General features: G+C 43.4%; 1 protein-coding gene across 3 annotated transcripts in view; it reads left to right on the top strand.

Moving 5' to 3' along the window:
* The window catches only part of CTNND2 (catenin delta 2), a 784,675-nt gene that overhangs the window by 659,969 nt on the left and 99,687 nt on the right, over window positions 1-25,019 (top strand). For all 3 annotated transcript variants that reach the window (XM_081089970.1, XM_081089969.1, XM_081089968.1), the window contains 2 exons: window positions 6,651-6,768; window positions 11,914-12,099. In XM_081089970.1, coding sequence (XP_080946096.1) covers window positions 6,651-6,768; window positions 11,914-12,099 — 304 coding nt within the window. The remainder of the gene's footprint in view (window positions 1-6,650; window positions 6,769-11,913; window positions 12,100-25,019) is intronic.

Genomic DNA, 25,019 nt, shown 5'->3' with positions numbered 1-25,019 from the left:
AGGTATCAGTAAGTGATCAAAGCAATCATGAAAACAAGAAATTGACCCTGAGGATATTTATCACCTGGATAAGTGAGTTTTTAACAGTCAAACTGATTCCCAGCTTCAATAAGTCTTTGAATATGATTTGTTAAAAGTTCATGCAAGTAGCCGAAACCGGTTTGGCTCAGTGGATGGAGCGTCGGCCTGCGGACTGAAAGGTCCCAGGTTCCATTCCGGTCAAGGGCATGTACCTGGGTTGCGGGCACATCCCCAGTAGGAGATGTGCAGGAGGCAGCTGATCGATGTTTCTCTCTCATCGCTGTTTCTAACTCTCTCTATCTCTCTCCCTTCCTCTCTGTAAAAAATCAATAAAATATATTTTAAAAAAAAAAGTTCATGCAAGTAAAAACATTGAAAGATTACATGACTGCATGTGGGGAATTAGGCGATGAATTGAAGTAAGAGTTGGAAGGGTTGTTTGAATAATAGCTATTAATAATCCAGAACATAAGGCCAAATCTTGAAATTCTTCAAACCCACAATCTGACATTTAAAAGACAAGTAGGCAATTACCTACAATCCCTTGATTAGTCAGCTTTGTTCTCCTACTTCTTAGGAGACAGAGGACTGGAAACACAAGGAAGTGGATGGCCTCAGTGTCGCTCCTTTTTTATTCAGCCACAATGCTTGTTTTCCTGGAAGCTGCCTGCTTGGTGAAGCGAATATTGTGCTTCTGTTTTGCAGAGTTTTCTAGCCTATTAATTTATTATATGTATTTTATATGTACACTGACTTATGTCTGGTTGATAAATAATTCGGTGTAGCCAGGAAGAGAGAAAACACTCATTTTTATTCATTTTTTTTAACTTAAATGGCATTTTGACCTATAACATTTTCTTTTTGCTGCTGTTGCATTTGTAATAGGGCCATGGGCAGTGAATGGATTTGTTCTAGGGGAGCGCTTGCGACAGTGGGGAGGCTTGAGGGGAAGCCCCCCCTGCTGAGCAGAGGTGCAAGGTGGGATGTGGCCACTTTCAGCATGAGATGCACTGGATTCCCAGTCAGCACAGTGGAAAGAAGAGCCCACTCCAGATGTGCTGTAGTGAAATGTTTTAGACGTTGATGGGACACGGGGCAGGTGGAGAGCAGCCAGGGGGTTGGGCCAGATGGCAATGCTCTAAGCCTGAGATACGGTCTGGTAACTCGAGGCACGGTGAGTGCAGCTCACTCCCCGAACACAAGTTAGGAAACAGCAACTGTGGATGGTCACGGAGCACAAAGAGCCCCCAGCACAATTAAGTTCAGTTAACGGTGTTAGGCACACAGCACTCACCCTTTTCTTCCCTGTGATTTCCTTGTAATTTGGCCTAATGGGAAACGTTCAGCAGACATTTCCTAGAGCAGTTAACTCGGTGGCGTCCATCAATTTTAATTGGAATCGTGTAGCTAAAACCCTAGGCAGTACTTGAAAGCGATAGGGTGTGTTTTCACACAGGTATTCTGGTGCGCTCTGGGCTCCTCTGGTACAATGCGCCCTGATGCAGAGCTGACTCCAGAAGGCACGGTCTGTGCAGAGCTTCACGGGGCCAGTGTTGCCTAATCAGCGGCAGAGGAGCTAATGGTCTCTCTGCTGGCTCACATTCCCCAGTGTGGGCAGGCTGGCGTAGGAGCTCCTCCGAGAGGAGGGCAGCGTGCAGCAGTGTTCGCTTCCGGCCCAACGAGGTAGCTGGTCTTTAGGCCACTGAGGCATTCTGTCCCTGCAGCTCAGCAAAGTAATTACCAAGCCATCACTGTCCTGATTTATAAAGAAATTACCTTCCTTGGGAAAAGACAGTGAGTTGCACAGCAAGAATTCAAACAGAAGACTGCTAATCTTGAAAAGAGAAGAAGGGGAAATTTTTCTGCATTGGCTGTAATGAAGGACCAGTTTTTAAAAAAACAAATGTTGAGCCCTGGCTGGTGTGGCTCAGTTGGTTGGGTGCTGTCCCATGCACCGCAAGGTTGCCGGTTAGATTCTAGATCAGGGCACATGCCCAGGTTGTGGGCTCCATCTCCAGTAGGGGCGTGTAGTAGGCAGCCGATTGATGTTACACTCACAGATTGATGTTTCTCTCTTCTCCTTTCCTCTCTCTGTAAAAATAAATAAACTATTCTTTTTTTATTATTTTGTTTTAATGCTTAAAGTATTACAAAGAGTATTACATATGTCTCCTTTTTTTCCCCCCTTGACATTCCCCCGGCCTCCCCTAAACTATTCTTTTTTAAAAATTAAAGATTTAAAAAACACAAATGTCAAGAGAGAAGTCGAGAGCTTTTCAAGTAAATTCAGCCTTTCATTATTTGTACCCAATAAATGTTTCCAGAGGTGTGGCTAATCTTACTACTGGTCACAGGACGGGGTCCTTATGGGTGGTGTTTCAGAAAGTCACTTAAAGTCATGAGGCCATAATACAGACTTCACTCCAGCAGAGCTAGGAAACTGCCTCATTCCTCTCCCTTGAATCCCGCGCCCTCACTTCCCACATTATATAATCCCAACCCCCGCACTTTCTGTTCACTGGAAGCTGTGAAGACTGAGCTTTTCAGGGGCCTCTTCTGCTTGAAAGAGGACTGGCAGGAGTGCAAGATGTCAACCAGACAGGAGAGCAATCCAGACCAAGGTGATGGCCACCCATTTGGAGGCACTCACACGGCTTCATCAGACTAGCAAGGGGCCAAAATAAAGCCAAGTGCATCACCACGTCACATCAGTGTTCTTTGCATAGTTGAGGGAAGATGCTTCGTAAGCCACCCGCCTCCTCTTCACACATGCCTCTAGGAAAAATTTTAATTTTCTTATATATGTGCCAGTTTGGTCCTGATCAAGTTAATACAATTATTTGATCATCTAGAAATATCTTCTAAAACCTTGCATGAGCACACTGTAGCTAAGTAGTTTCCAGGAAAGCAGTGGCTTATGAAACATTTAGGGACGGTGTTGAAAAAAATCCACTTACCCTTGAGTAAAACAAGCTTTGTATTTGTTTCCTTTTGCTACTGTGACAAATTACCACAGACTTAGTGACTTAGAACATGACAAATGTATTGTGCTACAGTTTCTGTCAGTTCCAAATCAGACACCGGTCTCACCAGTTTAAAATGGAGGTGTCAGCAGGCTGTGCTCCTTACTAATTGGCTCTTGGGAGAATCTGGTTCCTTCACGTAGGACTGAGGTCTCTGTTTCCTTGCTGATGGTAAAATGTAAAGGAAATGTTTTACTTTTTATTGGTTAGATTAAAAGTATATAGAATTTTCCAGCTGGCATGGCTCAGTGGTAGAGCATCGACCTCTGAAGGTCACAGTTCAATTCCCAGTTAGGTCCACATGCTCAGGCTGCGGGCATGATCCCCGGTATGGGGCATGCAGGAAGCAGCCAATCAATGACTCTCCCTCATCATTGATGTTTCCATCTCTCTCTCCCTCTCCATTCTTCTCTGAAATCAATAAAAATGTATTTTTTTTAAAAAGCAACACCTCTTTCCTTTAAAAAAATGTATATAGAATCTACTTTAAGCAGAAATTTCCAAATGACATGTCTACTGACATTTTAATACAGATTATAAAGATTATTCATAAGGAATAGATATTACAGCCTCATTGCAGTCTTTATAAATAACCTACAAGTATTTGTTTTAATGTTATATTAATGCACAGAATTTTGCTGCGCCAGTTTCTAGCTAGACATGGAAACCACCTCCTCAAGACAGGGGTAAGGTGGTTAATGTACAAGGGGAGGATGGAACTCTTTAAGTTAGACATTGGCTCATTGTCAAACACGTAGGACCAAAATTACAATAACTGCACAGTGACCAGCACACGATGTTATTGGCTTTGTAGAAATTTTAAACAGTGAAGCATGCATAGCATGGTAGATCTTGTGTTTGGGGGAAAGGGGAGAAGAAGAAAGCCCGCCTCTATTCCACAATGAAAAACCAAAGGTACTCACCATACATTTCACTCATTCTGGAATAGGTGATTAAGAGTAGAAACCCATCCCCAAAGGCTTGTAGGACACTGCAACCCATTGAAAAAGAGGCATATGCATACTTCACTCTGTTTAAAAATTTATATTGATCCTCATCCTGCCTGCAGACACTGTGGTAACTCCATCCTACCTGCTGTATCAGAGGGGTGTGTGTGTGTGTGTCCACCCCAGTCATTTCCCCTGTAGGGACCCTAACTTATAAATCTTTCTCATTTTCCAATACCTTTAATGCTTTAATATAGTAGCCAGTTAATAACTTTTTTTTAATTTTGGAGACGACTAGACTAGACTGGAATCAAACAAAAACTAGAATAAAGAAAAATGCTTAGATTAATATTGGCAACTTATAATGTTGACAAAGTCATTAATTCCTCATCTTTCTCATTGGTTCATTGGTTGGCCCTGCCCATTCATTGATTACCAGTAAAAGATAGGCTGAACATTATAAAATTTATTTGTGAATCAGGACGCATTCACTGTCCCCATGGTGAACTTATTGAAAGGAAAGCGGTGTTCATGGGTATAGGAAGAGTATAGAGGATTTCAGACCAGGGTGTACATGAGCTGTCCTAAGGTTCTCTAAAGTCTAAATTCCATAATTCTGTCTTTGAAGACACGACCTCCTTAGGGACAAAGAGGCAAGATTTCAAACACAATTACACATTGCCACAGCATTCTTATGGCCAAAGAGGTCTGATTGGAATTTTTGAACAAACCTACCACTGTAAAGGCCTCAAAGCTTGACCTGATGAAAATCTCTTCGTGGAGGAATGGTCTAAAAGTGATCTCTTTACAAAGCCCATGCTTCTGGTTTAGAGTAATTCCAGTATGCCTCTCACCACTTTTTCCCTCATAGGAAGTTAGTTCTTCCTTTTCCAAGGGATCTTGTCAGAAAGGACGATTTGCCACCCCAAAGCAGAATCCATAACACTTTACATAAAAACGCTGTCAATACCTGTCCAGTTGTATTATCTAAGGAACCGAGGAATTTTGTTTATATTTTAAGATCAGCAAATGCCAAAAATACTAATTTGAATTGAATAACCTTTCCCAGTATTACATTAAAATGCTGGTAGATCCTATTTAATACATGTTCCACAGAACTTTTTAGATATCAAAGAAAACATTTATGTTCAGTAGCATTTTAGCATTAGGCCTATTTTATTTTATTTCAATTCCTGAAAAGCATAGCCCATCTATATTGCGCATCAAGCCCTGGGTTTCTTTCAGCTTCTCCACTTGCCACCCATGTGGCTTTTGATAACTGCTTTGAGCCAAAGTTTTCTTGTATGTAAAATAGAATGAAGTGTCACAATGAAGTATGTTGTGAAAATGAAATGAGAATGTGTGTGTCAATTACAGTGTGGGTGTGAAGATGTACCCTATTCAACTTTTGCGGGCTCTGTCCCAGGCCACAGATTCTTGGGAACTGCCAGGTAGCTACCTGGGGCTGTCAGCAAAAATCAATATCCTCCCCAACAAACTCTCCCCCTAGATTAGAGCTAGAGCAGTAGAAATTATCAGCACCAATATCCCCAAATATGCAACTGAAGACACTTTCTCGATTTTTTCAAAAAATCGAGAAAGTATCTTCAGATCGACTCCACCAGAGACCTCGGGGTGGGGTCCAACAATCTACATGAACACTCTCCAGGGGCTTCTGATACCAGCCAACTTTTGAGAGCCATTGCTCAGCCCAGATCATTCTCTCTCTTCCCACAGCTTCTAAAATCTTTCAGTCCCTTTGAACCTCTTTCTATAAACCCACCTCCTCAGCATCCCTCCCACAGGCTGTGTTGTTGGTAAGTCAGTCGCTGCAAAAATTCTTAACTGGAACCCAATCCTCTCCATGGTTAGGAGACCAAGAACATACTTTCAGGTGGTGGAGTATGAAAAAGCATCCCAAATGTGCATCTTTGACTAGGGTTATCTCCTGCTTTTTATAGGCCTGGTGACTAGGATTGCCTCATGGTTTTTATATCTCTCTTCTTCCCACCTGTGCATTGCATTACAGAAGGCTCCTTCTGTTGGCTCTAACCCAGCATGTGCCAGTCCAAGAAGGAGTTTGGTTAATTCCTGCCTCTTTAGGGGGCCATGGGCACCCCCATGGCTAAATTTTCACAGAAACCCCTCGCTATGTTCTTAGAATAAATTTCTAATTTACTCTGGCTGGACCAATGTAGGTATATTTTTGAGGCAGGTAAAATTAGCTCTCAAAAGTATTTTAGTAAGTTGGAAGCTCTGTCTTTGAAAAATGTTTCACACTTCTTAAAGAACAAGAGTCCTTTGAATCAAAGAGCTCTGATTCCTTCATCGATGGTAAGGAAGGAAACTTTGAAGACTTTCCGAAAGTCTCCCATCCTCAGTGGTCACGGGACGCTCGCGGATCACATGTTTGAATTCTGTGTTCTCCATTTCCCTAGTTGCATTACAGCTATCTGTGACTTCCCCAGTTTTAGGATGGATTTGCTGAGTTAGTAGAGGTGGTTGAAGCCATCCCTACTCAATAAAACTTCATTTTTGATAAACATTCTGAAAAGGCAAGCAAAGCGTTTTCTTTGAAACTAGGAGAGGAGGCCTGTGTGGAAGAGTATTCTTTTGGTGATCACCCTGAAGGCTGCTAACAGGTCCTTTTGCTTTGCAGGAATGTGAGTTCCGCCGGCGAGGAGGCCCGCAGGAGGATGCGGGAATGTGAGGGGCTCACAGATGCCCTGCTCTACGTCATCCAGTCCGCGCTGGGGAGCAGTGAGATCGATAGCAAGGTTTGTTGTATTCACACAGATTAAGCACCTTAGACAATAAAGAAGCCCGAAGGACTAAGCAATGACTGACAACAGCAGCGAGCTATGTTAATGCTTTCACTCTGAAGTACACCTTGGTCTTCTTGTATGAATCCAACATTTCCAAGACAGGGCCTCTAAGCCCAGCCTAGAACTACACTTGACTCTTGATTAGCCATGACTAGAAATTGATTGTTTTAAGTTACTCAAACCACAGGTGTTGGGGGCGGGGGGGGGGGGCGGGGGGGGGGACACAACAGAGATGAGTGTATAAACGTTTGCATACCACATTACTCTCAAACTTCTAGTTTTATATCATGAAATCAACTTTCACAAGACAAAGAAATGTTAAAACTACCTGAGATATGAATAATCCTATATTCCTACAAGTTAGCTTTTTAACAATTGCTAATTGTACCAAACGGCATTTAAAAAATGCCGATGAAGTGTGAGTAAATGCTGTCAAAATGCTACATAAATGAGGCTGTCACCACGTTAATTAATCATCAGTGTGCAGTTTTAGTTCACAAATCAAAATAGAACTGGGTGGGCTATTCCAGTGTCTGAGCTATTTTTGTTTGTCTTAATTTGTCTTTATATTCACTGCAAATATAAATTTATACTTTCAGAAGATCCCGATATAAATACAGACTTTACCGGCACGTTTTAAGTAGCAGGTGTGATAAATGTGATTCTTAGTAAGAGTTTCTCCAGAGCCACACTATTGACATTTTGGGCTGATTAATTCATTGTGGTGGGGGAGACAGTCCTGTGCACTGTAGGATGTTGAACAGCATCCCTGGCCTTTACTCATAGATGCCTATAGCATCCTCCCCGCTTCCCCACTTGTGTTCCACAGAAAAATGTCTTCAGCTGTTGCCAAATCAGGTCCCATGGGAGGCAGAATTGGCCCTGGTCGTGAACCACAGCACTGATCCCAGGGTTTTCAATGCTGACTCATCAGAATTGCCTTTGGAACGTTTAATAAACACATGAGTCTTAGAGCCCATCATAGACCTCTGAATCTCAGCATCTAACTCTTTTCTCTGATCTTTGCATCTTTAAAAATTCACCAGTGATTCAATGTGCATCTTGGATTGAGAGCCCACCTTAGTAGATACAGCATTAAACAGGCTCTAAGTGGGGTATAGTTTAGTGTAATTCAGTTGTGAAGTCAGATAAAGAACAAATAATGGTGATTTTATCCATTTAATTACTAACTGGCATGGCGGGTGATTTAACATAGCGCTTCTCAACGTAACTACACATGAGAGTGACTGGAAGTTTAGAAAATTACTGCTGCCTGAGCCCTACTCCCTACGCTTTGGGTGGATAGTATCTTCTGGGGCTCCAACCCTTTGAGTACTAGTTGACTCCAATTATGAACACTGCTTGTCATCTCATTCCTGACACTCAGTCACGTTTGCATCCTTTTGTTCACTGTATAGATGTTAGCAACTCCCAAGACAGAATATGATATAATAAAGATTTAATTATCCCTTCTTGTAAACACCCTTAGCGGCCACTTTAATATCATTGACATGAGTACTGAGTCCCTAAAGAAGTGTCCAGTCAAGATGTCTTGAGTATTCACAGATACCTGTTAACCTAATAGACACATGTCTGAAGTTCATTCACTGAAGCCACAACGCCCGGGATCTTAATATTCAGATCAGTAAATTCTAAGACATTGAGACACTAAGCCTCTTGCTATACTGGACACCAAAAGAGCTGTAATACTGTCTGAGCCTTGCAATTGAAAATGGAGAGTCATCAGCCTCTTGCCTTGGCCAGGGGCCATGCCACCATTGCCGGTGGGGATAGCAGCCTTCAGGAGCATGTCCAAATCCAGAGTGCTGCGGCATACTCACCTTTTTCCGGGGGTATCAGATGGCTAGACTCCTGAAACTCTTGGAAGACTGTTAAGATTTTCCTTTAAATCCCATATTCCCCCCCAAAGAGGAAATTGGAGTAATTGGGACAGTTAAACTACCTGAGATTTGAATAATCAAATGTTCCTGATCGAGTAGCAAGAGCACTGGACTTGGCACCAGGGCATGCTGGGCCGGGGGGGGGGGGGGGCGGTTGCCATCCGTACCTTGCACTGACTAGGGGGCCATCCCCAGTGTCCTCAGCTTTGTGACAAGGAGGATCATCACGGCTGCTGAAAAGATCGCATGTGATAAATTGCTTGGCAGTGCTCTGCTGGCCAGAATGTGCTATTGAGTTTTGACGTATTATTATGATTGTCCCATAATTCCCCACTCAGCCCTCCACTTGGCCACCTCTAAGCTTCCACAATGACAAGTTAGAACACATTCTCCTTACGGCCAGCCACATTAATGAGTACAAGAGCCTGGATTCCATGCTCACGCTCAGCCCGGCTCCTGTAATTGGGACAGTTTGTTGAATGGGTAACATATGGTAGAGCAGTCTCTGGACAACTTCCAAATTAGCCCTTTCTAATAGAAAATAAGGAGTCAAATGACCCCGGTGACCACGAGGAACTGCTAAAAGCACTGTTGACAGCAATGGATGTCAAAAGCAAAACCACCAGCTGCCACTCGCCTTCTGCTGGCATCCCCGAGAAAGGCAGTGGCTGTCTGTCTTCTTTTTGCTGTCCCTTTAGAGAACAGTGCTTGAATTGGTAACCCTCCCGAACCAGACCTAATGGGAGAGGGAGGGAGAGAGACAGAGGGAAAGAGATTCAGTCCCTGTGATCTCCCTCGCTCCAGTCTTCTCTCTACACCACCTCCTCTCTCCCCTCCCACGCTCCCCCTCCCAGGTTCTCTCTCCTGTTCACCTCTCCCCAAGTCATCCCCCAGCCACAGGTCGATTATAAAGCATGTCCCGAAACTGCTGCAGATGTATTCCCCAGTTGTCATTTGTTAAACAGAGGCCCAGAGATGCCCCGGGGAAGATGAACAGGAGGATGAGAAAGAAGTTTATTCTCCCAAGTCTTTGATGTAAGAAAAACTCAGTTTGAGCTGATTTGAAAATCATTCTGACTTAATGCCGCAACATTTCCCTTCCAGGGAGGGACTCTCGTCTCTTTCATGCATCATCCTGTGTTTACCTGCTTTCATGCTGGTGCCTTTTTTTTTTATGCTGAGAGGATGCTTGAAATGGAAAATCGAGTTGACTCAAAGCCTGTGGGATTAGCAGCCATGAAACCTTGAAAAGCTGACAAGAAAGGTCTAGAATGGCAAAGGCTCTAAAGACAGATCCTGAAGATCAGTTTCCCTGGTTGGTTTCCATGCCCCCACAGACAAGCCAAAGACATCTCCTGCCTTTCCCCAAATGTCGGGCGCAGTCAGGAGAAGTGCTGGGCCCCCTCCCGCCCTGACCCAGAACTAGAGAGAAGTGGCACAGCCCTCTTGTGAGTTGGTAACAGCTTCAGATCTCGTTCCCTTCACCTGCACAATGGGACGAGGTTCTTTGCCTGAACTGTGGCTATCACACGGTAGGTGCCTGAAAAATACTGAAATAACACTTACTTCGATTATATTTTTTCCACTATTATTCTGTACTTTTCTTTTACATTAGGTATTTTTTTCCCTTAGCCCACAGTTCCTCAAATCCATAATGAAGGCCAAAAGGCTGATGTTTGGGCTGAATGTATCCTCACCAAATTCATATATTGAAACCTAATCTCCAATGTGATGGTATTTGGTGGTAGGGCCTTTGGGAGGAAATAGAGTCACAGAGAGGTTTAGCCCTCTGCATACAGCAAGGTCACAGCCCCTTAAAGGGTAGAGCCAGGACACAGATGCAGACGGGCCAGCTGTAGGTCATATGCCCTGGGCTTCCCCGAGGTGCTGTCTCCGCCACTGTTTTTGATATGAGGCCTTGTGTAGCCTCTACTGTGTGCCAGGCACTCTCCTCAGTATGTACACAACGGGTCTGTTTCCTGTTGCTGCTGTAACAAATGGCCACATGCACAGTAACTTAAAAACACAAATGTATTGTCTTATCATTTAGGCCAGGAGTCCAAATGGGTCTTGTTTGGGCTAAAATCAATGTGTGGACAGGGCTGTGCTCCTTCTGGAGGCTCCAGGAAGATGCTGTTTCCTGGCCTTTCACAGCTTCTGGAGGCTGCAGGCATTCCTTGGCTCCTGGCCCCTTCTTCCATCTCTACAGCCAGCAATGGCAGGTCATGTCCTTCTTACCTCAGTTCACTCTAACGCCTCTGCCTCCCTCTTTCACCTACAGGAGACACATGATTTACACAGGTCCACCTGGATAACCCAGGATCATCTCCCCATCTCAAGGTCATCTGAGTGGCAACCTTAATTCCATTTGCAACCTCAATCCCCACACCACATAATCTAACATATTCACGGGCTACGGAGACTCAGATGTGGACACATTGGCGGGACATTATTCTGCCTGCCTCACTTACATCCTCTAGCTCACCTAATCCACACAGCAAACTAAAGCGTGGGTATAATGATGACCATCTTACAGAGGAGATTATGGAGCCATGGAGATGCTGGGTGCCTTGTCCAAGTCAAGCAGCCAGTATTCAGAGACCTAGGGTCTAGCTCTGCAACATGTGTCCTTAGCCGCTGTTTAGCCCCTTTGCTAAGAAAATAGGAGCACTGGCCATCTCAGAAAAAATCAGTAGCTTGATAAATGTATGGCCCCAGGTGACCACAGCACCTAGTGTGCCTGGGACAACTCTGGTTTGCGTCTCCTGCCCCCTTCTACTCCCAGAAAGTGCCCTGGTAAATATTGGTGTCACCCTCCCAGAGCTGATGGAAATCCGATCATCCATGCATTTGGTGATTCTGAGCCCCAGTCCCCAGATGTCTGTTAAGTGGACAACATCTGGGTCCTCTTGTGATTGTAGGTCCTTTCCCACTCGCAAGTGAATTTCAGTCATCAATGACAGCTAACTGTAGAAGTAACTATTCTTGATAACTAGTTTCTTTGTGGGGAGAAAAAGTCTTAGGACCTCTCTAAGCTTCTCAAATTCTTTCCATTGTGGCTGTCAAGGGAACTTTAAGAGCCCACAGCTCAATGCATCTAAAGAGAACTGTGTGTGTGGAGACTGATGGCTTTTTTGGATGGAGTGCTAGCTAGTTTTTATTCATCCCTCTGTTTCCTTTTTCCTGGGTTCTGCAGACCGTTGAAAACTGTGTGTGCATTTTAAGGAACCTCTCATACCGGCTGGCGGCAGAAACGTCTCAGGGACAGCACATGGGCACGGATGAGCTGGACGGGCTGCTCTGTGGGGAGGCCGGTGGCAAAGACGCAGAGAGCTCCGGGTGCTGGGGAAAGAAGAAGAAGAAAAAGAAGTCCCAGGACCAGGTGATGCGCGACTCGCAGCTGCATGCAATTATTCCCTTCCCCAATTACAACATTAATATTTCATCTGCGTGTATAGGTGCAGGGCTTTCAACGTGTGGGAACATCACTAATGCATCCCACAATTTTCCGGTGGGAATTTCACAGCTGAGACAGTGGCACATTAAATGACTCCCCCGTGTCCTGCCAACATAGGGAATTTCAAAAGGAGAACAGGTGGACTGTAGGGTGCCAGCTCTTAAAGTCAGACCCAGGAGCTGCTGCTTCCATGTGTGGCTTCCCACATTTATAGAGGTCCCTGGGGGATCCAGGTGAGGTGCCTCTCAGGTGGTTCCAATGCACGGAATAGGTGTGGCCTAAAGAAAAGAAGCTGAGGGAAAGAGATGCATGAAAGTCCAGCATGCATTTCATGGAGCGTTTTGAAACATCAGGGCAAGTGATCTTACTCTGGAAATGGGGTGGCAGCCTGAGACTCACAGTCCTTCCAGCAGAATGACGTCAGAAGCTTGGCTTTGGGGGGTCGATCCCTTGAATTCAGAAAGCTGCCTAGCTGGAGAGGCCTCTGCAAAATGGAGCAGCCTTTACCTGTGAGTAGGTTGCCCTGTAGTGAGGTCAAGGCCAAGAACAGCCTCTGTTCCCTTCCCTGGGAGCCTCAGGGAGGCTGAACCCCTCCCCTACCAGCCCCCCAGGTGAGGGAGTATGTGGAGAAGTGCCCATCCTGCTGCCGATCAGACACCCCTGCCACCGGGCTTCCCCATCTCCTCTTGGCACTGTGGTCATGCGTCCAGCTTTCCCTGGACACTGTGGTCACTTGTCCAACTTTCTCCTGGACACTGTGGTCATCTCCCAGCTCTCAGGGTTGTACCCAAGGTCTGACCGTTCCTGGGCTCAGATGCCAGAGAAAACGGAACAGAGCCCACAACACTCTCTCTTGACAGGTTAATAATTCAAAAGAAACATGCTAAGTATGTTTAGATCACGCCACATCATTTTAAAAGTATGTTACAAACCATTTCACCTTGAGCAAGGGTTAAAAGAACTATTTTATTAAGAGTAAGGATTGGTGGGAATGCATTTTTAAATAGAATTCCTAAGTTTGACTTGAATGCGTCCGCATTAGCATTTTTGTAGATGCCAGGTCTCTAGCTGTGCGTGGCCCCGAGGGCTGCTCCAGATACTTCCACAGGCAGATCTGTGTGTTCCAGTGTAAACACACCTGTAGTTTAGGAGGGACATGTGTGCTGCTTCTTTGATGATGACCTTCTGCTCTGAGCACTAAATTCCCAGCCTTGCATTTTCTCCTGTTGTGGGTCAGTGCCCAGAGTCTTCTGTCCGTGCCCTGCATCAGAGGAGCCTTTTGAGAGGATTGAGCCCTGGCTCTGAATTCGGCCCCTTACAGCCATTCCACTGAGGGAATAAAATGGCCGGCCAGCAGGTATTTATTGAACATGCTACGTGATGTCAGAGACCTCAGGTTTCCTACCCGGAACTTAAGGGAGCCATTGTGGCCATTGTGGCTTCTGAACATTTTCAGTCTCAAGTAAACCAAACCTGGCCTTGCAAAGGTATAATGGTTCTCAGCACTGCGATCCCAGGGGCCCAGGCCCTGCTCTGCTTTATTCGGGAAAGGGAGCGGGCACTGTAATGATTGCAAGGAAGGCGGGCAGCAAGAGGGTTCTTCCCAATCTGCCCAGAGATCACAACCCCTGGGGCTCTCACACCACCTGAGGACTCAGAACCTCTGGACAGGCCCGGGCAACCTCAGAAGGCAGATTTGGGAAGTCGCCTTAATACGATTTTTGCCTTGACTGAAAACACTTCCAACTGAGACTGAAGTCATTCTGATGACAACAAGGCTTTCTCTCCCGTCTGTTGCTCGGATTCCAAAGTGCTTCCTTCTGATGTCCCTGGTGCCTGTCACTTGGTGTCTCATTTAGAAAGACTTTGCCTTGAACTCTGACCCCTTTCTTCACTGTTGCCAAGGTGCGCTCACCTGGCTTGAAGTCCTTCAAGTGACAGGTGAGATTAGGGGTTCACTGGGTCCAGAGGAATCAGAGGTCAGAAGAGAACGTTCCTGGGCTTCACCCCGAAATAGAGCCCTGCTTTCGAGCTGTTAGCTGCGTCCTGAAACCTTGTGGTGAGCAATTCTCTAGGCTTAGAAAGCTGTCCTTTGCACCGTTTTATCACATCAATGAGCTCTTTCCTGAGTTGAGTAAAGTGGCATAATTAATACAATTATGATTTTTGTCAGTCTAAATGCAAATTTGCATGGTTCGTTTGTCTCATTTTTTTATTACAGTATTCTTTAAGAAAAAAGAAGATTTCTGTTTTTAAAGTATTTTTATTGATTTCAGAGAGGAAAGGAGAGGGAGAGAGAGAGAGAGAAGTATCAATTATGGGAGAGAATCATTGATTGGCTGCCCAATGGGAATCGAGCCTGCAACCTGGACATGTGCCCTGACTGGGAATCAAATTGTGACTTCCTGGCTCATAGGTTGACACTCAACCACTGAGCCTCACCGGTCCGGCAAAAGAAGGTTTCTTTAATGAGTTTTGCTGAAACTACTGTAAGTTAAATACAGTGGAATACTGTTGTTTATAAGGAAGTTTCAAAGTTACAGTTTCAACCAAGTGTTAGTTTTTTAAAAGCTTTTTAACTGGGTTCTTTATAACACAGAAATTTTGAAGTGCCCAAAACTTAAGTATCAAGCTTAATGAGGATGTAAACAGATAACAATTATTCTTTTTTAAAGGACATTTGAGTATGTATTGTCCAGTTCAATTTATTTAAAGACAGTCAAAAATAAAAACTCTTTTGTCTTTAAAGACCGATGGAAGGAAATAGAAGCCAAAGGCCTGGACTTGGGAGGAGAGTGTAGGCAGGACATAAGATGATGTGAAGAAGGAGGGTAGGAAGGCACCATCAAATCCAGGGGGCCTCCTAGCAGGGTGGCCCATCATAGGGAGAGAAGAGAGTCAAGATGGCGCCACCTGCTGGCAAAGATTGACATTTGAGCCAGCTTAGGGTCTCTGCAGGAAACAAGTGCTTCATTCACCCTAGGGATTTCCTCCAGTCTTTTGCACTTGGGGAAAGCAGGCCGCCATTACAACAAAGGAGTCCAGGAGTCTAAAGGACTTAAAGTCTGGCTGCCTGGAGTGAGAGACGGAGCCCCGATTTACCAATGTTAATAGGTTGCAGCAACATGAGAAATAGATGTGTCCCAGGCCTCTCTGGGACAGCCCCATCTTAGCCAAAAACCAGACCAGCAGGTTACCTTCGGAGGCTGCAAAGTGATTTATCTCAGCTAGCAGCTTCTGGAGAGATCTAGGTTTACAGCTTCAAAGATGGTCAGATATCATCCATCCCCTGGTATCTCTACTCCTTGTCAAATCAGGTTTTTTAAAAACTTGTAGTGAATTTTAAAAACAACAACACACAATACAAAGTGAAGTGGAGAAAGAATACAAAAGCAGGTGTGTGCACAGGTACAGATATGATGTAGGTTAAACACAGCCAGTTTTGTAAAATAGGTGACATATGCAAATATAAAATATATGCATGTGCAAAAAAAGTATGTTTCTAGCAAAATTGTAGTAGCATCGAAGACAGGATTGTGACTGATTCTTTTCGTGCTTATGTATTTACAAATTTTCTACAATGGGCCTTCACACACCATTTAAAAAATAATATTCAGAAAGGCAGTAGCTGCTTAAGTCAGTGTTTGCTTGTAAGAAGGTAGAAGTTTTCTTCTCTTAAATGTAAGATGCCTCAGAGGAAGGCACAGGGGCTATGTAAATGCAAAGTGGTCTAATCCGTAACAGACTTCCCAGGACATAGAAGCCAGAGGTTTCACCAGGAAGCAAAGGTGATGAAAATCATCACTGGTTTAATGACTGACTCTGGCGCATTCTGTATCCCAGGAGCGTATGTTGACTCTCACCTTTGGCATTGATGTTCTGTGCATAAGAAAAATACTATACCGTTCTTCAGGTTAGATTTAGTTTTAATAAAAATCTCAGAAACATTTCCATTAGATCCCTGATATGGGTAATTCAATATGTGGTACAAAGATATGCTTCATTCATACTTTATTTCAAGAATGGTTGCTGTTGAAATGGACTAGAATGATCAGACTAAGGGCCTCTGTGTGTGAAGTATTTGACAGTTCTATGCATCATATTCTAGTCCAAACGGGCTTTGCTAATTCATTAATTCTCCAGTCTGTGTTTAGAGCCTATTGCTGAATTATAACAAATTGCTAGTTTCCCTATCCCTTTCTGGGCAGAACCTCCGCCAAAGCAGTCTGCATGGCCTGTGCCAGGAAGCACATCTCACCTGGCAAGGCGCTCACTGCCTAGCAAGGCTTCGTGCCAGCAGCCTGGGACAGCCGTGCAGGCGTGGCAAGCCAAAGATTCAGGTCCAGGGAAATAGAAATAGACAAAATGGATTTATTTGCTTTTCCACATTTTGTGGAACTAAACATTTTTTGTTTTTCACTTTGGGATCTGGCCAAGGCTCCTGTGATGGGGGCCTGGGAGCAGTGGTGCTCAAACACAGATTACAGGTGCCAGGACACTGCTGGCTGCCGGCCAGAGCAAACCTGGGCCTTCAAGACCCACTCAGTGTGCACTGGGCAGTGTGTGAACGGACAGTGTACAGAGGATCCGCTCGGGGAGCGGGGACAGAACAAGCGAGATCCCCCAGAACTCGAAACCTCTTTTTTCTTCTTGAATATCACTTGTGAATCTTTTGATTCACACGGGTATATATCCCTCTCCATGGGTGAAGGCGTACACCCATCAGAATTCCAAGAGGATTCTGATCCAGGCCTTTTACATGGTCGACTGTCTCTCCGATAACCTCTGCTCCACAGGTCACTGAGTTGTGGTCAGTGTAAGAGTAAGTGTTATTGTCCTTTTTCATCTTGTTTTACATTGTAGATTCCAGATTCACAATTAGCAGCAAGTTTCACTTATAGTATCACCATGATATTTTATATGCAAGAGCAGTATGCCTCTATACAGCCTTTGTTAACTTAAAAACAAAAGGTCCTCTCAAGGTGAGAGGCAAACAAGCATTTATTTTAAGTCAATAAGATTAAATATTTGGGAATCATTGATTCAGGCTGAAGCCCAAATAATGTTCTGATTAGGAGCTAAAGGCAATAGATGTTTATTAGAAAGGGACAGGGAATGATTACATCCGCGGTTCTCAACCCGTGGGTCGCGACCCCTTTGGCGGTCGAACGACCCTTTCAGTAACATAACATGGTGATGCTACTTCTAAGCAATGTTTTTAATTTTAGGTCTATTAATCATCAGTCCAGTAGTCATAATAATGGCTTTCTCGTTACCTTGGCAAACAGTTCTCTGGGACACACTGTTGTCTTAGGCCCAGTCAGTGGTTATTTTGCCCTGTTTTTAACATTCCAAAAGTTTGAGGCTTAAGACATGCCAGGCAGTTCCTCTGGCATGGCAGCTCCAGCGTTTGAAAGTGGCTCCATTTATAGTATTGTTTTTGCCTTCAACGCCCCCTTATTTTTTCCACTTGTTAACGTAAAAACAAAAGGTCCTCTCAATGTGATAATAGACACATCTTGGTAGAACCAAGGAAGCCTTTTCCCTGTACACATTCCTGACTCAGCTCAGCCTCCAAGCTTTTGCTCCTGCTGTTCCTCCGGCTGGCCTTCTCCCCCTCTCCTTCCACTACCTGGAGAATTATCCTTTCGGACCAAATAAAACATTATCTCCACCCTTAAAAGACTTCCCTCATGTAAAAAAAACCACTCTCTAGCCCACTTCCACATGGTTTTACTTGAACTTCTCTAGTGCTCATCACACTGTGAGTTATGACAGCAATTGATCCCCATAGAGAGGGAATTTTCTGAGGGAAGGACTATGGGTCTCCTTTCTGTCTTTAGCTTCTAGCCCAGCGCCCAGCACCAGCTGTGCTGAATGAATGACGGTCAGTCTGGGGCCCTGGGTGGCCTTTAGCTCTAGTTGTTGCGGGGAGGGGGGGCGGGGGTTTGAATAGATGTTCATAGGTGTGATTTGTCCCAGCCTTGTCCATTTCCTTCTTAGTGACTCTTTGCCTCCAAGGGCTGCTGTGAGCCAAGAATATTCACCAGATCTCCTCTTTCTGTTATGGTTCAAACTGTTCTTGTCCAGCCACTTATGGCTGGGCTGCATTTTATTCCATCATCAGTCAACATTCTGAAGTCATTACCAAACCCAATGATCATTCTTTCTCACAGTTGTCATCTGAGAACTTACAATTTGCATCAGCAAGTGGATATGGGCCTCTAAAGGACAGTACTTTTGATCATGTCAGACTTAAAATTGCTTCGTTCTGAAGACTTTAACATATGACGTATATAGTGGGATCACATGTCACAAAATCCCATCACTGTGAAGGTTTCCTTGGGTTTTCAGAACTTTGTTTTGGGTATCACTTCCTCAAGAGCCTCACCCATTCCTCACTTCATCAGATGGGTGCTGTTGGGCCAGAAATGAGACTCTGAGACTAAATAGCAGTCAGTGTGCCAAAGCACAAAAATGAATTTCATTGCAAATCACCACATCAGAGATTTGAATTTTAAACTTGTTTTAAATAAGTTTCCCCTTATTTCAGACAAAATGGATGCTACTTATAAATATATATGTGTGTGTGTATAGACACACACACACACACACACATATGCACACATGTAAATATTATGTGAGTAAACATAATTCCAGTATGTGGAAGGGCTACCAAGAATTCCATTGTGGCGCTATACCATCATGTGTGAACCAATCCCAATTGTCAGAAAGGTAGATTGCTTCTAAATTTTAGCTAATGCAAAGTATAACAAACATCTGTGTAATTAAATCTCACCTACATCCTTAATCACTTCTCAAGGATAAATTCTTAAATGTGAAATATCTAGACCAAATGAATGTTTTTAAGGCTTTGGATTCATCAGCCAACATTTACCTTAATCACTCTAGGTACCAGCGAGAATTGAAACACATTTTGATTTGATTTATTATTTCTTGATGGAGCTGTCCTTCATGATATTCTTGATGCCTTGCCTAATATTACAAGTTGTTTTTCTTTCTTTGAGACAGTTTTCATTTTCTTAATTAGTAACCATCCTTTTACTTTTGCTGCTTAATACCATTTCCTTTCTCACCATCTGCTGTGTCAGCTACTGCTCATTCCTCATGACCAGTTCCAGTAGAGTCTCACTCACCATATGCCGGGAGCTTGGTGAGTCAAGACATGGTATTTCATGTCCTCAAAGCAACAAATCGCAGGAGCCTGCAAAGACCATGGCTGCACATTTCCTTGTAGTGACTCTCCTTTGCCATGCCCAGGAATGAATGAGATTCCTCTACTTCTTCTGAACCATATAAAACATAACCTATCAGCTAAAATTGCTGCTCTTCTAATTTCAATGAGTTTACAGACTTAAAACTTTATTTCAGGTGTTTCATTTCGGTTTCTTATTTACATTTTACAATGCAACACTTTCCCCCCCATTAATAAATACTCTGTGTCTTGTACTACTAGACCATGGCTTCTCAACCTGGCACCGCTGACATTTTGAGCTGGATAATTCTATGCTGTGGAGCTTATTCTGTGCATTGTAGGATGTTGAGCAGCTGTCTACCCAGTAGATGTCAATAGCAACTCCTCCCCCAGTTGTGACAACCAAAAGTGCCTCCAGACATAGCCAGTTGTCTCCTTAGGTGGTAAAATCATCCCAGTTGCCTGTATTAGATTATCTTTGAGGGACATATCAGCAAAGATATAAACAAAGGAGACTACAAGATTACCTGAAGGAGGTCAGGAACAGAGACCCCTTTAAAAGGCAGGAAATGGAGAGGGCTCTGGCCCAAGTGGATGCGAAGTTAAGAGCAGAGAGAATTCTAGGTGAGCATTACTGGTGTTCCAGTGGTTTCCACCATGATGACTTGGGGGAGGGCCAGGTGAGCTCCATGATGTTGACCAGCCTTGATAATACTCCTCTGTGAGGCACAGCCCATGGGTCTAATTGTGCCAGTGTCTGGAGCAGGCACACTCCCAGCCTCCCTCCCACCTCTCCCTAAGGGAAAGGTGTGCCCCTTAGCAAAGCTATCTCTGAGGTTTTGTTGTTCTGTTTTGAGTGTGTTTTCCTGAGGCTTTGTTCAGAAAACACACTCCTGCCTCTGCTTTAATACAGGTTTCTAATCTTGCAAATGCAAACCCCCTCCTATCTTCTGCAAGCCACGCCTGGAGACTATGTGTGCCCCAGAAATACAGCTAGCTCATTGGCCATCCTCTTTCACCTGCATCCTTTGCTGCTCTGCACAGCTCAGCCCCCTGTAGCTGACAGCTTCTGAACGCCTGCAGGGGAATTCAGACACATGAGTTACCCTTTCCTTTGAAATCCCCAAGAGTCAACACAAGAATCATTATTTATTCTGTCTTTTTACAATTGCTTGGAGTTTTTTGTTGTTATTGTTGTTGTTTTTTAATAACCATCACTTCTATTCCCTGTCTCCCTCTCCCCAACCCCATCTGAAAAAGCTGGAAGTGATAATGAAACACTGTAAAGGCAAAATCAATTCGTAACTCTGCTGTTCAGACCAAGTCAAGCAAGAATGGCAGACGGTGGATGAACTTGTGTCTAGGCCATTGCTTCTTAATGTACTCAGTACCGACTACAGCCTAATTCACCCAAACCCTGCATGAGAGAAATCCCCTGACAGTGTACCTTCCTAGAGCCATCTCACAGCCATCTTCTCTTCCTGTGACATGTGGCTTCTCCTGGGAGGAAGAGTAGGATTTAAAATAGGAATGCTTCCTGTGACAGCAGAACCACTCCCTTTGTCTTGCAATATCACCAGGCCCTGGTTTATCTCACTGAACTCTCTGAAAAATAAAAGCCTGCCCATGTGTATTGATTGCAGTGGGCCCTCCTTGGTAGAGAAATCTAGGCAATAGAGATGCATTCTGCTGATGAAGAGGCCTTTTTGTTTGTGTTGGGGGATACAGCTCAGCTGTAAAAGCTCTCTTCTTTGCATAGACATGAATGGCTGTGACATGTGCGAGGAGCAGAGTGTTTTAGCATTTCTCCTGGAATGTAAAGCCTTCTCCTGACTAGGAGAGCTCTTCCTGTTTGTACCTCCAAGGTACCCAGCCCAGGGCGTTGGAGATGGCAACTGGACCAGGTGTAAACTCCTTCTCAGGAGAGGAGCTGAAGTCCTCTTGTTAATTCTCATTCATTAGAGGTTTTGATGAATGTGATCATTCAAGTGGTCTCGTGAGCTGCCATCCCTTAAAGGACCCCAGTGTACAAAGCCTCATTGTAAAGTGTATGGACATCTTTACTTTCTAGTTTTCGAACTTTCTGATTTTTATCCCCATGTCACATCTTTCTCTTCCTATAAGGAGCAATGACTTCCACTATTCCATCCTCAAGCCAACTAAGATAGAAATCTTTTAAATGGAATTTAAGCCCTAGAGGGAAGCAAAAGTATTAAAAGCAAATCAAAGGAAGGCTTTTTCCTTTTCTTTTATTTTTTTAACCCACACATTGAACACATCCCCTCACCTATGTGATTTCCTTCCTAAGCAGACATTTCTTGCAGGGGCCAGTGTGTCTGTCCCTCCGTGCCTGCCTGGGACCATATCAGAAAGCACCGCATCCAAATTTCAGCAGCCCCTTGGCTTCTAAACTGGGAGCGTGTTATTCTCTTCTTTTCTAATAAGGTTTGAGCATTACCTTCTTGGAGAGCATATATATTCACAATTTTATACAAGTTTAGAAAGTGAGTGACATACACTGTTCACTGATTTTTGATTATTGACACTTGTTATACAGTCATGCATTTAAAGCCAGTGAAAGAAGTACTGAGAACATGTTCTCGAGGGTGGCACTATTTGGGAAGACAAATCAATCTGTTGGTTTGCTCTGTGCTCTACTGGCAACACAATCCTGCCACCCACTTTCCTTGTTTTGCTTCCATCCTGTGTCTAAGAGAGCACCCTGACAGAAGTCATGGTGTAGCTAGAGGACCCTCCTAATACCAAGATTTCTTAGTCATTTCTGTGGTTACTGTCACAGCCAGCTTGGGCTGCTATAACAAAATACTGTAAACTGGGGGGCTTAAGCAATAAGCATTGTCACAGTTCTGGAGGCTGGAAATCCAAGATCAAGGGACCAGCAAATTTCAAGGGACCAGCAAATTTGGTGTCTGTCGAGGGCCTTTTCCTGGTTCACAGGCGGCTGTCTTCTTGCTGTGTTCTCACAAGGCAGAAAGGGAAAACTCTGGTCCCTTCATCTCATGATAAGAACGCTAGTCCCATCGTGGGGGCTTCGCCCGCTTATCTTCATCTAAAGCTAATCACCTCCCAAAGCCCCACCTCCAAACACCATCACATTGGAGATTAGGGCCTTGGCATGTGAGTCTTGGGCAGGCACAAGCATTCAGGCCATGGTGTTATGCATAAAACATCTGAATCTTTAGCTTCATGAACTCTAACTGTATGCGCAAAATTTAAAATTCCTATAAACAAGAGAATGAAGAAGGGGAACTTTAAAGCTAAAGTGTGTTCTGTTATATTTTCCTACCTAACAACATAGGAATGACTTACACAAACTATCATGTGAACATTGAAGTAATACCTTTAAGAATCGAGAACAGCTAGAACTTTTGGAAATTTTATCTGTTGGAATATAGCAGATGAAAATGAAAAGTGTGCACAAAATTGAGGAACATTTATTTACCAAGTCTGAAGAGTAAAACCATGAGAAGAAAAGGGAATTTCCACTGAAAAGTTCCCCCCACGCTAGAATAAAACTTCTTAAAATCACAAATGCCTTTCTCCTTTTTTGTTTGCTTTTACTTTAATCTCAGCTTGATATCTCAATTTAAACCTGATAAATGAAGATACACACGCAGCCATATGTTTATGTGTAAGGGGGTGGGGGAGGGGGTTGTAGGCCACAACCTGGCAATAGTACAGATAATATAATCAAATATCCTCAGCCAGCATTGCCCCTGTTGGTTTTCTGGAAATACTTTGTCCTCTTGCTTGTGCCCTGTCTTCATTACATAGAACAGTCTCTCTCCTGACTTGATGACATTTTGCTTCTTTATATGTCACTTTCATATTTCAAGCTCTTAAAGAATTTTTATAATATGCCCTCAAAATGTAGTCTAAAATAAGCAGTTTGCATAAGACTCACTGTGTGCTTAGGACCGGTGAGCTGGATGATCAGTTTTGACAGAGTTAAAGGTTTAGCCACTGCTTGCCTTAGTCCATGTGCCCATTCTTTAGAAATTTTAGGGTGGGTACCTCTTCTGTTTAAGTTTATAAATGATGTATTTCCTCCGTGATTTCTCCGGATCCTTACTCTAGAAGAAGGGTACCAGTGGAAGTTTGCATGTGCAGAACTGTTTCACGCCTTCAGTCCAACCCTGTCACCATCGATCTATAGTTTTATTATGTTGATTTTCTAGGCAACATAACATCAAGTATGTTAGCACAATTCTTAAGATTCTGTTCTTTTTATGGGTAGTGAAAAACAGTTTCTTAATGGGTAGTTGATACTTCTTAGCTCAAGAGTCTGAATAAAGTACCCAGATGAAGGCCAGATCCATTGACTGATTTGAAACCATTCTTTTTCTTCGAAGTTGACAGGGGCCAGAGTGCCATCAGCATTTTGAAATAGCAGAGAATTCCCTTTGAGTTCCATCTCTAGCTGCCATCAAAGGTGATCCCTGTCACATTGGTTTTCCTTTTATTTCCTTCAGGTTCTCTATGTAATCCTTAACAAAGGATTGTAATGGAAGGTATTTAAGAGCTACAGAGATCGCATGTCAGAGCACAAGGAAATTGTGTATGATTTAGCCATTTATCCCAAATGACTAAATAAAACTTCCATTTTATTGTACAGAAGTTAGAAAAGTAGAACAAGATGGAACCCAGCAAACACAACCCAGCTGCCTTTTGCTCTTCGTAGAGTTTGACTGTCACATATTGTCATGAGCATGCAGATACTGTATATCTTTTGCTACTGTTATGTTAGCTCTGACATGAGAGAGAAATTTCATCTATATTAGGCTCTAAATTCTATAGTCTGACTTTTCTCAATATTATTAAATATTTGTATGAAAAGGATATTTTAAAAGATAGAAGATGATAAAATAAAAACCCAAATGAAATAATTTTCCATTTCCTGTTGCACTAGCAAATAGATTCAGTACCCCAAGCTGGTTTCATTTAAGAAGTCAGTATCACCCCTCTTTCATCATCAGTATCAACAAACCTACTTTCCTTGTGCTGTGTTTCTGTCCAAAGGAGTGGGCCAGTCTCAAATAGTGAACCACGTGCACTGTTACCAGACTGGTTCACTTTCATTTTTTAAGAAGTGTATTTAAAAGACATGTGCTGGTTTCATTGATAGGCTGTGCACAGATGCAAATTCATCTTTGAATGGTTTAGAAGTGGCTTTGGTTAAAAACAACAACACAAGAAGATTCCTACATTGAGTGTTCTTGTTAGAAAGTTGAAATTGAGTGACATTCTTACTGAAAAAGACCTTCAATGGGATGTCCAACATCCATCTGTGGGATGTCATTCATCTCTGAGATTTAGCCTTGACTTAAACTAAGCTGCGTCATAACTGAGAAATAGAAAGCTTGAGTTTTCAGGGTTGCTTTTTTTAAAATAAATGATGAAATTCTTGAAAGTATTTATGACGGTGAAATAACTTTACATTATCTCTATCAACCCTTCCTTTTTTATGTTATAAGGATATGAAGTAAGCCTATATTTTCTCCCATGAAATTTTCAGACCTGACACAGATTCTGAAATATAATTGTCATTTTGTGTTTATACGTACATGTGTATATACACTGCACATATACATGAACAGAACATATCTCT

This window comes from Myotis nattereri, assembly GCF_964212035.1.
Source record: "Myotis nattereri genome assembly, chromosome: 4".
NCBI lineage: Eukaryota > Metazoa > Chordata > Mammalia > Chiroptera > Vespertilionidae > Myotis > Myotis nattereri.
This window is presented reverse-complemented; position numbering and strand designations above follow the sequence as displayed.